This window comes from Pectinophora gossypiella, chromosome 12 (assembly GCF_024362695.1).
Source record: "Pectinophora gossypiella chromosome 12, ilPecGoss1.1, whole genome shotgun sequence".
NCBI classification, from domain to species: Eukaryota; Metazoa; Arthropoda; class Insecta; order Lepidoptera; family Gelechiidae; genus Pectinophora; species Pectinophora gossypiella.
This window is the reverse complement of record NC_065415.1, coordinates 8,709,672-8,727,304: the sequence shown is the minus strand read 5'-3', so window position 1 is coordinate 8,727,304 and position 17,633 is coordinate 8,709,672. Positions and strand designations below refer to the sequence as shown.

The following is a 17,633-nucleotide window of genomic DNA, read 5'->3' as shown; positions in this document are numbered from 1 at the left end:
ATAGCATCACAAATTGTTCCAGAGACGATTGTTGATTAAACAAGCGGGCCCCGCATACAACGTCCTCTCAATTGTAAATGTTATTGGAAATCAATTGACACCGAGTAAATTGACTCAACGACTTCGTTGAATGATGCACACGGACGAATACATCATCATAACCTCAACTGTTCGTATGGTGTTTATTTATTCGATCAATACACTGGCTGGAACGGAGAGACGTTTCCAGATAAATAGGTACCTACTTGCATAAGTACGTACGGTCACGAGTACTAATATGTATGCACTTTGAAACCATGTCACATTAACTTATTTGACAAATGAAACCGTAAGTCTCATTAAATGACAAATATGATAGTGCGACAGGGTTCTAAATTGAGTAAGTAGGTACATAATATTGCTCACGACTGTATTTTCCATACAGATACAAAAGTTACAAAGTTTGATCCTTTTTACTGTGAACATCGCTAATTGCCACCCTGACTGCCTTCAGTATAAAGGGTGAAAATAAATATTGCCGAATTCGTACACCGTATGTTCATTTTATTTTAATTTTTTTTGGCAGATTTTTCGTTCATCTGTAGTTCCATTTTCAGAACGCTGAGTGCTTACTCGACGCACCCAGACGGCTTAATTGAATTTGGATCAAATTGAAAACCTTTCAATGAAATTCCCGCTTTATACTGACACAAAAAAATTATAGTGAACGCGGTCCTGAACGTTATCAAAGCTTTTAGACGCTTTCAAAGGATTATCTACTTACTTGCTTCAAATTTCAAAATTGCGCCCGTGCTGCTGCATTCCATTGTTCGTCTGATTAATTGGAAGATTTTAGGCGAAGATAGATTGCATGTTGTGTTGTGCGTTTTGAATTGAAAATTGTGGTAAGCGGTGCAATGAGTTGTGGTGTTGTGTGATGAATCGTCAGTGAAAGTGAGGTCGCGGCGCTTTCTATCCGCCAGCCGAGCCGCGCCGCGCCTTGCGAAAGCCGCAACCTCCACCACTGCGCCTCCGCCGCCAACTAGTTCGCTCCTTTCCTTTGGAAAGCTGTTTGCTAAACCCAAGCGCAATGAACCGGAGTTGTATAACCGATTACCACGAAACGTTGCATCAATATCCTTTATTTTCTTTATTACCATAAGTACATATATACGTAGATATACCTAGGCCTGTGCCTACTACCTACATTACCTGCACTACTTTACTATGAAAAATAAAAAAAAATCAAGTCAAAAATCTGTATGGTTATGAAGTTTCAAAGTCGTATTTGATAATTATCACAATGGTTTTTTGGGCGAAACAGCGAGTGAGTATATTGTACGCGTTGTTCTTTATATTTTTGTCACTAGTTTCGCTTGCGCCTCCGATTTATGTCACGTATACCAAATCAGGAATCTGCAGGGAGCAGACCATTATGCACTTCAACTATCAGTTCATGATGAATTACACGCGCATTGTGTCCGACATGATGGTAGCTCCTCTCATGCAGAAGCAACTATAGAAAGCAAACATCCCGTTCAAGCTTCACTTACATATAGGTACGTATGTTATAAAATGGTGTCTTTACCTCTAGCATCTGTGTTTGCGTTTCGCAAACAATGGATAAGTATCATAATACTGCAGTGCGAAGGCATTCTTCCTCGCTGAAGGCTGAACAATGTCCATTGTGTGACTCCCGCGCACCAGGGACGTGAAACGAGATCTCTGCGGCTAATGCGTGCGCACGCCTACACTCGCCTACAGAAGTGACAATGCAGAATTATGAATAAAGTAGCGCAAAACTTACCAAAGAGTAAGTACTTAAATATTCGCTGATGCAACTTTATCATGACGAAACATTAGAATGATTTGACGAGATTGTTTATAGAGATGAATATCACGACTTCGCGGGATGTTTTGGTGGCGATAGTACGCGAATGGCAAGAGAAACCCGATAGCTGTGGTGATTGGACAAACATGGCTAATGAGTCGTCTGGTGAACATGACTCTCTACAATCTGCAATTATTAGGAACGTGTTCACATCGCTCAGTTGAGATATTATACCTGCAATTTAGAAATATTCAACTTTGTGCTAAATTAGTGTTAGCCGTTAAATAAATCATTATGGCAATAAAGACAGGTGCTTCTTTGAACCAGTCAATTATAATCAACTGCGCATTTGAAAAGAAGGAAAAAACAAAAACAATTTAGCAATAAACTGATAGTTAATTATGTGAATAACATAATATTTAAAATGGGTAATTCCAAAATTACGAAGAGCCAAAAAGCGTGGTTTTTGTTCTACTAACTTATCAAAGTAGGTAAACACTTTCTTAATCACCTATTAGTTACTTACCACAAATTGAAGAATGATTGTTGACGTTACATGCTTTACAGCTTCTCACACTATAATGTAAGCAAACAATGTTAAATAATTATTATTGAAGTAACTTGAGCTCTTTGTCTGTCAGACGACATGAGCCGGCGAGTCAAACGTGACCGTTTGTGTAGATTGTGTCCACGTTGTTTTCTTATTAGATCTAAGAGGACCTCGGGGATTATGAAGACATTTAATTCAAAGGAAAAGTACATCGAGTTTTTAGTTAAAGGATTCAACTACGTGGTTGATAGGAATACGGCAATGTATGAAGAACAGGGGGATTTGAAGTCGTAAGTATTAGGGTGACGTCATGAGTACAAATTCGGCAATGCCAGCCGTCGACCTCAGAGCGTCGCTTTGTGCCTAAACTGCGCAGTAGACGTTTCCAAAACGAATGAGATACAAAAGAAAAAAAAATATAATGTTTAGGACTGGATGACAAGGGGTTAATACAATCTGCAGTGTAAACAAAAACATCAGTACACCTGGATCTTACCTCTAGATATAAGTAGGTATTATATAAGTAAGTAGGTATTTTATCTAACTGGAACATAAATAGTCACTGTGTTCCTGTGGTACACCGGCTTATCAAACGCAGACCGTCGGTTCGAACCCCCGCATCGGACTTGCACCAGTGGGTTATTAATTTGTGGGCTCGACCATGATAGATGGCGATACGGCTCACCACCTATCATTTTGGTCTAACAGAGAGCTCGATGACGTGTGGGTACAGTCATGAGCAATATAATGTACCCACTTTAGGACTCTGTCGCACTAACATATTTGACATTTAATGTGAGACTTACAGTTCAATTGTCAAAAAAGTTAATGTGACACGGTACCAAAGTGTATACATATTAATGCTCTTGACCGTACCTACCTAGTTCATCTTGCCAATAAAGTATCTCTGACTATCCCGATTGGGATGTAGTTGTGAACATAATATGTTATGTTATGGAAAATAACCAAAACTGAAATAACTAAAGGATTCAACGCTGCTTATTGCACTGTAGAATAGACAAAATAAGTTTTCCAATATTATATAGGTAAGTACCTAGACAAACGACTGTCTGGTTCACACGTAGCTTAGATGCTCACATCATAAGAAAATAATACTTAGTTACCTAGTAATTTTCTCTTCACTACTCATTTAAATATTAATTATCCACTCAGAGTTGGAAATGAAATCCAAGTAGGTACACTCGTAACGCGAAGTAGGTACCTTTACCGAGCAAGTATCTGATCTAAGTACCTACCTTCAACAATAAAATTTGATGACGTCGTGAGAACCTATTGTTATGGGATTGAGCAATAGCCATGCAATATTTCTGCACTAGGTACCTACCTATCGGCAATTTGATTTGCACTTCGCATGCAGTATACCTTACCTACTAGGTACTTAGAATATTATATTCTTCAGACTTCTAACGGTAATTCCATTTTTTAAAATCAACCAATAGTTAATTCACTTCAACATCTACGATCTGATTTAACGACCAAACATGACTTTCCATTTAAAACACATTGAAAAGGTAGTTAAGAATGTACCAAACTAAGACGAACCGAACGCTACGAGTAAATAATCGTCTTCCAATAATTACTTTATCTAAGAGTACCTCCTATGATGATGAATGTGATATTACAGAGCCAAGTACTTGCAGTAAACAAAGGAGAACCACACGCACAGACAAAATAAAAGAAAGACTAGTCTATCGGGCCCCGGCATGCGGGCTTTGTGGTGAGACGCGTTTAGTGCTCTACTAGCACATAAGTTCATTATATACTTCCACGAGAGAAAGTAGTGTTGCAAATATTTAGTGTCCAACTTTTAGTTCAAATAAATTGTTCCCAAACTGGTATGTATTCCCTGCGCAAGCCTTCGATACAACCATTCAGACCACCTACACCACAAACTGCAACTGCAAACACTAGACCCCAGTAAATTGATAATTTCCTGAAGCTTAATCCGTCGATTTCCCATGAATAGGTCCATCCCATCAGCTGCGGCCGTTCACATCCGCGTTAACCGGCCGAGATACCGGGGAAGGGATTAGATCGGTTGAGTCAGCGTCGTGGCCCAAATTCCACATACCATCCGTCCGAGAACACCACAGCGCAATACCAACCCATTACCATGGCTCTAGAACCCACAATCCCTCGCAGCCAACAGTCTAAAGCTCGTCTAAAGAGCCGTTGTTTCATAGTTCCACCGATCTATGAACGTTTAATGTTACCTAGCTGTTGCTTTACACACAGCACCTATAGTTGGAATCTGTTCTAGGTACTTACATAAGTAATGCAATATCTCGGTTCAATTGAACGTATTCGTAGCAACGAAAAGGAAGATGACAAAATGTGTTTCAGTTTTAACGAGGCGTGCAATTACGTTCAGACAATTGGAGTCGTGTCGTCGAGGAAAAAGACGTTCAATCGCGATAAAAGAATTCGCTCGCCAACTAGGGAATGTTGGATGCTGCGAGCAAACATGGCGCCCTATGGACACAATGGTCGCTGGCTATTATTAGTGCCTGCCGAGGCGACCTTCAGGGCTGCCTGCTCCCTGGAATGCCTTGGGTTCGGATGTTTCAAGAGGCATCTTCTAGGAATCGCGTCTACACGCGGCGCGTACCACGCACATTTTTTTGGAGTATTAGGAGCGTCGGCAAAGAAACTTAAGTGTGTGCAGCATTTGTAAAGCAACTTGTACTCACGAAAGATTCTTAAGAAGAAAATACCTCAATACTTTGAAATTATGCATAGGATGATCCATTGGGCAAGTGCAGGCTATTTCGTGAAAACATAATTACTTAGTTTAAATCATTTTGGAAGCAAATCACCAAGTTCTCTGATACTTACTTAAAAGACATATAGTGTGGTTTAGGTGCTGACTGTACAAATTTTTATGTTGCTTAGTAAGGTTCAACATCACTTGATACTTGATAGAAATTCGTGTATCGAATTGATACCAAATTGTAAAAATAGGGGTATTCAACTAAGTATCTTGGTTTGCAATATGCACGAAAAAATATTAGCTACTCTCGCAGGATAGCTTTTAAAGACTATGATCTTTTTGACACTGGTGGTTACACAAACAGGTTTAAAGATTCTGGACAGATAAAACACCGGAAAATTAGGAAGTTGAAGTATTGAATCCGTCTGTAGGTACATATGTAGTAGATAAGATTATTGATATTCGAAACAATATTGATCCTAGCATCAAGTAAGTTCCTTTGCTCTATAAATTCCATCGCCCTTCTTAGCGCCAGCCTACCTGTGGAGTAAAAAAACCATTCCAACTGCACGGCCGCGTCGGCGCTTTTGATAATTTATAAGGCTGCCTTTCTTGGAATTTCGAAATCTCGAGGCTCCAGTCCGTGCCCAACTCGCGGCGCGGGAATGGAATGTAACGGATTTGGTTTGGAAAAAATAGTGCATTGTATCACCAGCTATTGTAGCTAGATTGTGTCGCGTTTCGTTAGAGTTTTCCAATTTCGAGACTTCTATCTATTCGATGCGATACGACATGCACAGCGGAGTTTAATCAAGGGAGAATGTAAATTGAAATAACTTTGTCGGTGATGAAATGGAGTAAGAAGATGTAGATACATAGGTACCTACCTATCTTAACTAAATTGAACTACTACCTACATAGATATAGGACTTACAATATAGTTTAAAACTAAGTAGGTTCTTATAGTAGTTCTTAGTAGGTCCGCCTGTTGTTAAATCTAAGTACAGATGTAAGTAGATATTTTAGGTAGGTCTAATAAATCCTGCTGCTACGAATGAAGAATAATTCACTTACCTACTCCAAAATTGCGTGCAAAATTTGAATATAACGGTTTAAACCCGGCCGTTTACAGATCAGACGTCGAGAGAGAGGCATTCTACATATTGGGGTAGGTATGTAAATACATAAGTGTGGTATAGCATCGCGTCCCAGCGAAGAGTTCTGGGAAAAGCAGGCCGCATTCCACGCCGCGCGCTGTTATTGGTTGGCTGGAGTGCGCCTGTAGCCGACTGCCAAAGACAGTCTCTTCGCAGATGGGACACATCCACTTCTAATATACTTATTGAAATCACCAAACTTTATGACAGTCGCAGTTAGAAAAAAATGTCTTGCCTGGCGCCAATGAAAGCTGAAGAAACGGCAGTATCTATAGATATACCCCCCATCTTTACTTTCATATTAGCTGTTACTATTAAACGTCTGTGGTGTACATTAACAACATAGTATATACGACCCACTGCTGGGCACAGGCCTCCCGTCAATCAACGGCGAGGGGAAGGGAGGGAGCACACTCCACCACGCTGCTCCACTGCAAGTTGGCGGTGAGCCATTAAAAACAGATGGGTAACTACCAACTCTCTCATCTACTGCTCGGTTCAAACAAAGGATTTCTCTAGTTACTGACTTATTTTGTAGGTAGTTGAGCAGTTGGCATTAAGCTGCAGTCTCTAGTCTATGGTACAGTTAAGTCACGAAGTGAACGCGAGCAGGCTTCGCTCAGGCCGCGTCGGGTTCATTCATTAAAATATGCATTTATTACATGTCTGTCGCGCTCGCGGCTCCTGCCCTATCCTATTACAATGCTATTCACTGCAGGACAGAATTCATTAATGACGGCTTTTACAAAGCCCGTCATTTTATGAGCTATTTTTACTCAAAGCCATTCCAATTTCATTCTCATCATTGTCTCAAGATTACGACTAAGAGCATACGTAAATATAGGTAAATATAAACTGGTCCAATATGAAAACGATTAGTGCTTGGTCCCTATCTATCACCGGCTAAGATTATCAACATGCATTGTTCTTTTAGTTGAAGCACGTAGGTGCTACGATTAGGACGCTCGCCCCGGTGCGAGTAAATTCCTTGGTGGGTAGGTATTATATAACAGTTATAGAAAAATGAACATTACTAATAAATACATGGTTGTGTCGCGGAGAAATAAGGGGATGAAACGTGTGCGGGGGCGAAGGGTGAGGGATGCGCCGACAGCAGCTGTGCAGCACGTGGAACGACAGCTGACACCCGCGCACGAGCAAGCTGCGCCCGCGCACCTGCCCCCGGTGCCAAACTTTACCTTCATTTTTTATACCTTCTTCAATGTAACTCGCCCTTACCATCTGCTCTCCAAATGTTATTCTTATAATTTAATATTTTTTACCTCATTATTGAAACACCTATTTTCCGATGTAGACCGTCTATGCTTTCTGTGAATTGAGCAGAAATGGTAGCTACATTAGGTCACCACAAACTAGAAGTATGTCGAACATCCGTCGTTAACAACATCAATTAAGCCTTGATTAAAGACGAAGGACGATAAATGACGTAGGAAAATCCACTTAGAGGTGTAGGTGTATGAACGTAGGCTACGTTTACGTAACGTATATTTATCGTTGCATGCTCTCAGTCTATGAGTCGCATTGAAGCGACAACCGCGACCGCGAGAACCTTATCGGTTTATCCACTTTACGGTAATAATACCTTTTTCACTGGAAAAGTACTTACCTACCAAGTTTTAATCTATGGATTCGACAAGTGTCAAAGTGTTGTGACCGTCAACGCGAATAAAATAGGAAAACATAATTAACATAATTTTATATATTTACGAAATGATTGTGAAATGCATGTTTATGTTCTAGGTAAACAAGATGTAATTCACACTATATCGCGAGTGTCTCAGTTCTGGAAATGTCTGAAACGTCGTCGGAGGAGGACCCACCAAATGTAGACCCTATCGCCAGCACCTCAACAACCTCCGGCTCAGGTAAATAATATATTGTAATTTAAATTTTACATCCTAAATATAATCTTAGGGAATCATGTTGTAAAAAAAAGATATACATATAGGGCAAGTAAAGGTTATGTAAAATTTTCTCCGTTTTCGAAGTCAGTTAAAAGATGTTCCAAAATGTTAATGTATCTATGTTCAAAAACAAAATAAGTATATACCTATAATTTTTTTGAAATAAAAATAAATTCTTTGGAGGTAAATAAAATGGAACTAGTTTCCCTTAATTAAAAACAATAAAAAATATTTAAGGACATTCAAAATTCAAACCACCCAACCTTTTTCAAATTTAAAATATTTTAAATTCTTTTTGTTTTGGTACCGATACATATTTAATTATACATAAGTGATTATGGAAAATGTGGTGGCGCGTCTGAAACAGCTGTCTGGGATAGAAAGAGAAGCTATACCTATTAGACGCTCTGGGAAGAGAGAGAAAATCGAGCTCGAATGGCGCGCCCGCCCTGGCTGGGCGCTCACTGAGTTTCTGAACGCTCACAACAAACGTCATCGCACTACGAGCGTGACGTATGTGTCTGTCTTCTCTCTCGTTCGTTTTATCGAATCGGCCGCGTTGGAAAGGATCGTTCATATCGCTTGCGTCGACAGTTGCGGAGTTTCGCGCTCAAGGAACGGTGTTTATTTTGTTATTGATGTGGAAAGTAGTGAGGACAGCCGAGTAATAACTGTTCACAATTGGATGTGATTAAATATTTACCAGTGCATATCATAACTAAGATTTGGATTACTAATGGATTCGATTAAAGGTAAATTTTAGCATTAGTATGCTTGCTTCATAACCTTTCAATAACATATGTTTTAATTTGGGACGAACGCAACGTCACTTATTTTTGTAGTGGGTAGGCATTCTTGTAGATTAGTTTTAATTTGAATTCAGTATTAAGCTTGAACTTATAGATTAGGTGTAACAAAATAAATATAACGTTTGTTTAAAAACATAACCTTAAAAGGGAGTATAGGCAGACCCAAAATATTTAGGGCCTCGGACCATCTGTGGATTTAGGGTTACTTTTATCAATATTTTAATGTTTATTTAGGTATATTAACTTTAAATATTTCTCTACTGTAAGCAGTTATTTTCTATTTAAAAAGGGACTTTACCCTCACTATTTTATTGGCACTTATTTTCCTAATTTACTTATATAATTGTCTTTCACTTATCCATTAGATAGGTTAACAATGATTTATTTATATGATTTTTTTAAAAGAGAATATTATCTTTATTATGTTATTACATAGTGAACTGCAGGCTGCTGCTATCCCGATTAAGATCATTTGAAAGTTAATTATGTAATAAAATATTTTTAAAGTTTACTTCATTATTAGTTTAAATACCAACTTACATATGGCGCCATCTATAAGACTGAAGTAAAACTAATTTCCATTGGTGATATCATAGCAGGGAGTAAAAATAAACTAAGGAAACCAGCAAATACTTCATGTTAAAAAATTTACTTAGCTATATATATAATAACTACTGAAACTATTCTCATTAGTAAATTTAATTTTTTTTAAACATATTTATTACTTTCTGATAACTACACTGTACTAACTTTTCATTTTATGGTTATTTTTATAATATTTCTGGAAAACTTTATAGGTATCATGTTGTTTTCTAACACACTCTCATACTAATGTTTGTTTTGTATGTGTACCCAGGTATATATCTCCAATCTGTAAACATTATTTAAGTACCTAAACTCTATATACTAATTCCAAATCAAACACCAATCTTAAATAAACAAGTTGAGATAATGGAGCTTTTTATGTGCTGTTGCCTAAATATGGCCTTGACTATGTTTTACCCAACGGGGCCTCCTTCCTATGAATAAGTGGCATGACCTCACGAATTTAGCAAGTAGATATCTACTTCTATTGTGTCTATAATTGAAACATCATGAGAAAATATTTTTTAGTTTTAGTTGGATATCGGTACAACATTTATTAAAGTATAAAAACTGGTAGAGGAAGGAAAATGTTAATATCACGTGATTCAACAGCATAATGTTTCAATTTACTATTTCCTCTTGGTATTTGTTGATTACGTTAGCTTTGCGCAACTACTAGCGCCCTCTGCCGACGTAATTTGTAATTTCGCCCACTAACAGAGTAAATTGCAGAGAGCATTTCCCCATAAAATACTGCAATCTTACTGCAAATTATAAACAGTGCATGTAGCAAGTTGATTACAGTTAGTAAATGATATTATACCAATATCAAACTTACTGTGTGTTTCTTTCATTTGAATGATATAAATGAGAAAATATTTTAAGACATTTTATGGCAACACATGCTTTTGACTTATTTTTATGGCAACACTTCTTTTTACTTATATTGATAGGCTTAAAAGGCTACCAGGCCAGAGCCGTTAAACCCTTTCAAAAAAAAACTTATATTGATATAATGATGTATCATATAAAATATATTATACTCTAACTAATGGTACGAAATAAAAACAATCTTGGTTTTTACAAGCCTTTTTTTTATTTAAGAGTTAGCAATAGGGACCGTAAAGGTCAATTACACCAATACAGAGGTCAGGGAGCGGTGTTTCTGAAACGGGCGGGCGTGGGCAGCGTGCGCATTCCAAAGTATGATCATTAAATAAAAATTACATAAACACTTACATATAACTTTCTTTGAATTATAAACAACATAGGTACAGCAAAAGAAGTTTGGCGAGTTTTCTTAGTAATTACAAGTGTATCGTGAAAATACCCAGTACGCTCGTGTCGAGAGGGAGGCGCCGCCCATTTCAGCGATCGTGTTATTTTCTTTGTGTCGGCGCGGCGGCAGCGGCCTTTGGGAAACTTTGGCCGTGGAATGCAGTGGGCCGCCGGCTATACTCGCCAGAGTACTTAAGTTAAACAAGCGGCTTTACCGGCGCTGGCGGCTTTCTACCATTAGCGATCTCTTCAGAATCGCGATTCTTACTATAGATTCCCATAACAAGGGCTTTGTTCTGTCTATTATAAAAGTATTGTTTACTCACACTTTTTGATGGGCGAAATCATTTAAAAACATGACGTTCTGGTTTCGCAGTAGACCCAGACATTAAAAGACATTGTGTTGGAATAAAACACGCTCCATCTGGCGGATGTACATTTCCTCCGACCCCGTTTCCGGGCTTCTATCCTTTTGTTTATTTTTCAAACTTTATGAGAGAAGCCATGGTTTGTTTAGACTTAAAACAAACGTAAAATTCTTTCATTCATGGATCCGTAGGTGGGACTAAATTAAACTGTCCTATTGAAACGCGTCATACAAGTTAAAAGGCAGTAAATGTATAGAAATTGTTTGGGTTCACGGCATACAGTGTGGAGCTACATAGATGTTAGTCTAGCGCGTAGGCGCTACAGGCGAGGCATTGGAATTCGAAAGCCGAGCGCCGACCACCCATAGGCATGAGAACACGGCCGCGTCCCCTTCCCCACGCTGCCTGTTCTCCGGCGCCGCCTCTCGCCGCACCGCTCTCTGCCACAATGCTGAATTTCATTTGCGGCGGCCGACCGCCATGGACCTTGGATGCAATCGCTTTTTTATTATTTTTCTTGTCAGCCGAGTCTTAAGGCTCTCTTGACTGACACCTGAAACAATATCAATACACGAAGGTCTTTAAGTATATTCCAAGTTTAAAGTTCTTTAGAAAAAGAGGTAACCTTATAACTTTTCGTCGCCAATGTTTTCGGTGAATCGTCTGAAATGTGTTAACTACCCTCATTTACTTATGTTTCGGATATTTTATCACTCTTTTAAAAGCTTTAATTACTATTAATCCTATTAGTAATTAAATAACACAAGTAGGTATGTGAGAATGATCTAGCTAAAGAAAAGTTTCGGTAATGGTCAATTGAGTAATCTCTGCCCGAATAGTACTTCAGCTGTCCGCATTCCACGCAGCCACTTTGTCTACTTTTTTTATTCGGCATTAGGCCCGCCCCGCGGTACTGCCACATTCCACAGGCCCTTTTTTACGCTGTGTGGTCGCGGTTTCCGCTGAAGACGGCAACGTCGCGTCTCAAATATGAATGAAATCCGGTCGGCAGTGAGCGGTACGGCAACATCGCGCCAGACGCTCGCCTGATTGAGAACTACATCTCTCCCGCGTCGGCCCTTCGCACTCTTCGCTTATTTATCGTCAGACAGCCGCATATTCTGGCTGTAGCAGATCATACCGCGGTGGTCTACTCTTTATTTATCTCTATACAGCACGTGACGTTGCATAGTAATTTAATCATAAAGAATATTCACGTTGGTCATGCATGCTTTGGTATATATTTAGAATAATGCTATGAAATTCTAACTCTGTATAAGCGAAGTCTGAGAACTTAGTAGATGGACTAGATTAGTAGCAGCTGGTTAGGAAAAATAACAATAATAATGCCGAAGCATCGACCCCACACAGCTGTGCAGTGCACCCCACGACGGCGAATTTGAACCCTCTAAAATTACGCACGCATGCGCAGTGGGGACATATTGTAGCAGTACGGCCCACATAGTGCGAGTACTCGGCGATGCTTCGGTCCAGTTTAACGCCATGTTATTTTCTGGAAAATAAAAATTATAATTTGAGCTTTGGACTAAGTAAAGTTTGTGTTTTTGCGATGTACTTGTGCAGTGTTACGTGAACTGCGTTTTGAGTGTATCATTACTACAAAAATGCCTATGTTAATCGAACGCTCACGCACTGAGGGTAAATATCGATCCGTGTACTATTTTCGGCCATTACATTGTACTGAGTACGCAGCTAGCTTACTTCTTTTACATAGACTTTTGAATAATTTAAATGGACACTAAATAGATGTATTTTTCGACAATAGCAAAATGATTTATAAAAAGTAAATTACTTTTGCCCTAAAAGTATCAGTCCCTACGCTCAACGTTAATTTGCAATTGTAAATGAAATACATTCTTTTGGTAGTAACCTAAAGTACTTATAAACGTAGTCTGTAAATTTAGTACTAGACTAAAAAAATTGATTGCGGTCGTAGAGTGCATGCGCACTGAGTGCACTAGCCTAGGCGGGGTGAAGGGCGGGGCGGGAGGCTGCGGGAATGGAATGTGGATGACGCAGCGGCCAGCCGGGCCGGTCCCAGCCGCGGACTTGTTGTCATGTGTGAAACCGTTTATGAATGCACACATACTTGCCGCCGTTCTCCAGAAATTCGACTTTGTACTCCACTACTATATAATCAGATAATCATGTTAGGGTTGATGTTCCCCTGTTCTAGTTAGAATGTCTAAATGTATTGTCTTATTGGAATTATGTATCAACAAACTAATTGGTATTTTTTCTTTCTTTACAGTGAATGGCCCGCTTTCACCTTTTGCCGCGCAAATGGTCCAGCATTACAAGCCCAGAGACCCCAAGTTGGGGCCGCTTGTCCCTCTTGTGCTGACATCCCAACCGACCACAAATGTGTGTGACCCGGCTTCGCCGCCCCTATCGTCTCCATCTTCTTCGGCGTCCTCCTCTTCCGATAAGACAGACAACCATGACAGGTTCGGCTTTTTCTTGGAAACTGCTGACATGCGCCGCGAGGAGGAACGTCTTAAATCCTTTGAGAAATGGCCCGTTACATTTTTGTCGCCGGAATTGCTCGCACGTAACGGATTCTACTACCTTGGTCGCGGCGATGAAGTGCGATGCGCTTTCTGCAAAGTAGAAATCATGCGTTGGGTCGAGGGAGATGACCCCTCCAGCGACCATCAACGTTGGGCTCCTCAGTGCCCCTTCCTCCGTCGTCAGAACGGCTCCGGGAACGTGCCCCTCGACGCACCTCCTGCGACGGGCCGCGACGAGTGCGGCGTACGAGCCCCTGCTCCAGTGCCAGTCTGCATGCCAGGCCCCGTCCATGCGAAATATGTCTCAGAGGCCGCTCGGTTACGTAGCTTCAAAGACTGGCCTCGTTGCATGCCCCAGAAGCCTGAGGACCTCGCCGAAGCTGGGTTCTTCTATACCGGCCAGGGCGACAAAACCAAATGTTTTTATTGCGATGGTGGTTTAAAGGACTGGGAACCCGAGGACGTCCCATGGGAGCAACACGCACGTTGGTTCGATCGCTGTGCGTATGTGCAGCTAGTGAAAGGGCGCGATTACGTACAGAAAGTCATCACGGAGGCCAGCGCCATTCCTGCTGGGAAAGATAGCGTGCCGGTACCGAATCCCAAGGAAAAGCCTGTTGTTATGCCGAAAGCCGACGGCGACAAAGATAAAGAAGAGGCCCCCGTGGATGATTCCAAACTGTGCAAGATATGTTACGCGGAAGAGCGCAACGTGTGCTTCGTGCCGTGCGGCCACGTGGTGGCTTGCGCCAAGTGCGCCCTCTCTACCGATAAGTGCCCGATGTGCCGAAGAACGTTCCAAAGTGCTGTGCGCTTATATTTCTCGTGAACAGAGCCCGACCGCGGGCTCGATGCTAGTCAGTTCGCGGCCGGCCCCTTAGCCTGGTACGCTCGGGGGAATCGCGACATCCTGTGATTTATAATTTTAGAATGCGGTGGGGCAACATGTCAACTCCCTGTAACAGCGTGTTCGACAAGCAGGAGGAAACGAGTAGATGTTAAAATGATTTTAAATTTATTTATCATTTAAAATTTTAATGACTGTACATAAAACAATGTATATAATTAGCTTATCATTTTGTCCCACCGACATACCTAACAATGTATATATTCAACTTGGACCAATGCAATTAACGAGGGGGGCATGTGGTGCGCTGACTTTTCTATGAAAGGGTGACTGAACACAATATAGTCGAAAATCCCAGAGGGCCAAAGCATACCTCGCAAAGTTTTCTGAGCATCATTAATGTGCTGATAAGAATTGCCTTTCTCTTACAGATAATATTTATGTTCAAGAGAATCAACACATTTATTTCTCATTGCTTGATGTGCCGTAGCCCCTGTAGAAGAGTGTAGTGCTTTCTTTATTGTGATTTTGAGATACGCTTTTTATTGCATTGGGTAAGAGTAAATGGGAAATAATTTTGTAATAATGTAAATTCTATTCCATCAATAAATATTATGGATGATTTAATTTCGTAATAAAAATTTAGATATTCCAATTATAGATGTCTCTGATGTTACAATTTTTGAATAAGTAAATTGACTGGATGTTAATTGTTCCTGTAAATAACTTATATTATTTTCTATTTGACTAGATCAGCTACAAGTCACAGATATTCAAACTCGGTGTTTTAAAGTATTGGTCAGAGCTAAAAGTTGGGCTAGCATTATGTATGAAGGTCGGATACTGAGGGCAAAGATAATTTTGCATTTAACATTCAATATATGTAATAGATTAAATAATAGATAAAAGTGTATTTAGACGACATTGAATGTAAAAGTAATAGTAGTTGTAACTGTGCAAGTTTTCATTTGTGCACTATTTTTATCTATCATGAAACAGGTCATATCACGTAACTATTTCATCCGAACTAATAATTATTACAGTTTATTTTATCCACCAATTAAATATATTGTACTGAACTCGTAATTATTGAAAGAATTTAATAAGTCAAATTTTGTTTTCATAAGTAATTATTATTTCATGCTGTTGATGTTATTAATAAAAATACAATTTTTAACTTATTGTTTTATTTTCCTTTTATAATTTAAAAAAGTATTGATATGTATTTAGAATACATCTGGTAATAATTGTGCCTATGTTAATATTTATTGTATTGTACACAAAAATGCCTATATAATGACTGTATGTATGTATTAATATAATAGGAATTGAGAATAAACTTATAAAAGACAAGAATGTTTTTGTCTGAAATGGAATTACCCTTTTATTTTCAATACATTCTCAAATGGTGTTGGCATGAACTAGAAACTAGTGCTTGGTGCCCAAATGCAGACAGTCAAAGGATATCATGCCTATGATATCCAAGAGCTTCATTCGCCGACTGCTTCGCTTAAACCGCAACGACCCCCGAATAGTAGTGGGCAGTATTACGGACTCACTCAACAAACATCTATTTAATTTAGGGATAACGTTTATAAAGGCTGTCTGGATGCAGAAGAAACTGCCCCCCATGTAATCCCGGAATGCAATTGCGGGCATATTAGACAATAAAAGTAGCCAGAAGATATGTATGTAGCTGTAAAAACGTCCCTGCCCATCCTGTACGGCAGGGGGACGAGAAAAAAAATTCCCGGAATGCACGGGAGTGTCAGCACAACGGGTAAAAATTCTCAAAGAAATGGGGTCGGTCCGCGAAGCCTGTGAAAACCCCCGGTGGCTTCCGAGCTTCTGGAAGGAGTTAGGTTGGCTTACGTAGTCAACAGTAACACGCATAACGGGCCATCTTAGAGTCTAAATGCGGAAAACAGAGCCCACTAATAAACTAACTAGTGCTTGGTGACAGCCGAAACTAACGGCCAGTTTCCAAAGCGAAGCGGAGAGATAACCAACAGAATTTCGTCATTCCCACATCACGTATCAAATACCGTAGATGTGATTCTATTAGTTATAAAAACAGGGCTCCACTTTCGTGGAGTCTGCGCCTAGCCAGAAGTCAGTTAACCAGTATACTGGTTGTAGATATTTCTTCTATCGACAACGCCTTATATCTGTTATGCAAATAGCGTCACTGTTTGTATGTAGTGGCTTATAACGATGATGATAGAGGTTAATAGGAACTGTCACCGTAGCATGATGCTTGCATATCGCTCGCGATGCGATAATTGATCCAATAGAAATCTATTTATCACGTAGCCAATTGAATTGGATTATTTATCGCGTCGCGCGTGGTGTGCCATTACCATGTTACGGAGACTAAAATGAGTAAAAAGCATAGCCTGGCACTTAAATTTATTTAAATCTTAAACACAAGCAAAGGTAATCAAGGCATACTTACTAAGTAACAACTTTGTAGTTAAGCCAAGAGCGACTGCACATACTTATTATTTTGTCGCAAAACATTTTGCTTCAACGAATTGATTTGCTTCATCATATCTTCATCAGAGGCGGTTGATTCTTGTATCTCCTTGCATTTCTTCAGAAAGTCCAATATAATGGTTTGCCCTTCCTTGGTTTCTTGAGATTTGACGGCCGTTTCTGCTTCAAAAAGGTTTGTTTCTAACTGTGCTTGTTTAGCTTCTGCATACTGAAAAGAAAGATGGTATCATTAAGGGGGGTCTTTGTGGAAGTCAGAGGTACATCCATTGTAAGATGAACTAAGTGCCCAACAAGTAAAGGTGGTGAGCCGTATCGTCGTCTATAATGGTCGAGGCGCTTGTGTAACTCGTCCCAAAACCCACCGCGTAAGAACAATCTCAAATTATGTCCATCTAGCCTATTAGATCCCATTGTTCGACAAATCGCCGTCTAGAGTGATCGAGCCAACTGTGTTAGTGTAAATTATTCTTTATTATATGCCAGAAATGTAAGTATGTCGTATTGATATACGTCTGTACTGTTTAAGCAGTTTTGAAGTCTTTAACT

At 39.7% G+C, this 17,633-nt stretch overlaps 2 protein-coding genes and 1 long non-coding RNA gene across 9 annotated transcripts in view; 2 read left to right on the top strand and 1 right to left on the bottom strand.

The window, feature by feature from the left end:
• LOC126371396 (uncharacterized) overlaps positions 1-376 on the top strand; it is a 64,775-nt gene extending 64,399 nt beyond the window's left edge. Inside the window, exon 4 of the long non-coding RNA XR_007567026.1 lies at positions 23-376. This is a non-coding gene — a long non-coding RNA (uncharacterized LOC126371396). The remainder of the gene's footprint in view (positions 1-22) is intronic.
• A 6,830-nt stretch (positions 377-7,206) lies between these two features.
• LOC126371289 (death-associated inhibitor of apoptosis 1) lies at positions 7,207-15,768 on the top strand. 4 transcript variants are annotated; one of them, XM_050016590.1, is made up of 3 exons: positions 7,207-7,243; positions 8,010-8,134; positions 13,486-15,768. In XM_050016590.1, the coding sequence occupies exons 2-3, from the start codon at positions 8,059-8,061 to the stop codon at positions 14,571-14,573; spliced, it is 1,164 nt and encodes a 387-aa protein (XP_049872547.1). In that variant the 5' UTR covers positions 7,207-7,243; positions 8,010-8,058; the 3' UTR covers positions 14,574-15,768. The 4 variants fall into 4 exon arrangements, with proteins under 4 accessions (XP_049872547.1, XP_049872545.1, XP_049872549.1 ...); XM_050016588.1 differs by lacking the exon at positions 7,207-7,243 and adding an exon at positions 7,737-7,841; XM_050016592.1 differs by lacking the exons at positions 7,207-7,243; positions 8,010-8,134 and adding an exon at positions 8,679-8,925.
• Positions 10,644-17,633, bottom strand: part of LOC126371204 (DNA mismatch repair protein Msh2) — a 47,453-nt gene continuing 40,463 nt past the window's right edge. For 2 of the 4 annotated variants that reach the window (XM_050016455.1, XM_050016458.1), the window contains 2 exons: positions 17,047-17,295; positions 10,645-12,726 (listed from right to left, as the gene is read on the bottom strand). In XM_050016455.1, coding sequence (XP_049872412.1) covers positions 17,065-17,295 — 231 coding nt within the window. In that variant the 3' untranslated portion in view covers positions 10,645-12,726; positions 17,047-17,064. Of the gene's footprint in view, positions 12,727-14,833; positions 17,296-17,633 lie in introns of those variants that run through there. The other 2 variants (XM_050016457.1, XM_050016456.1) reach the window with 2 other exon arrangements.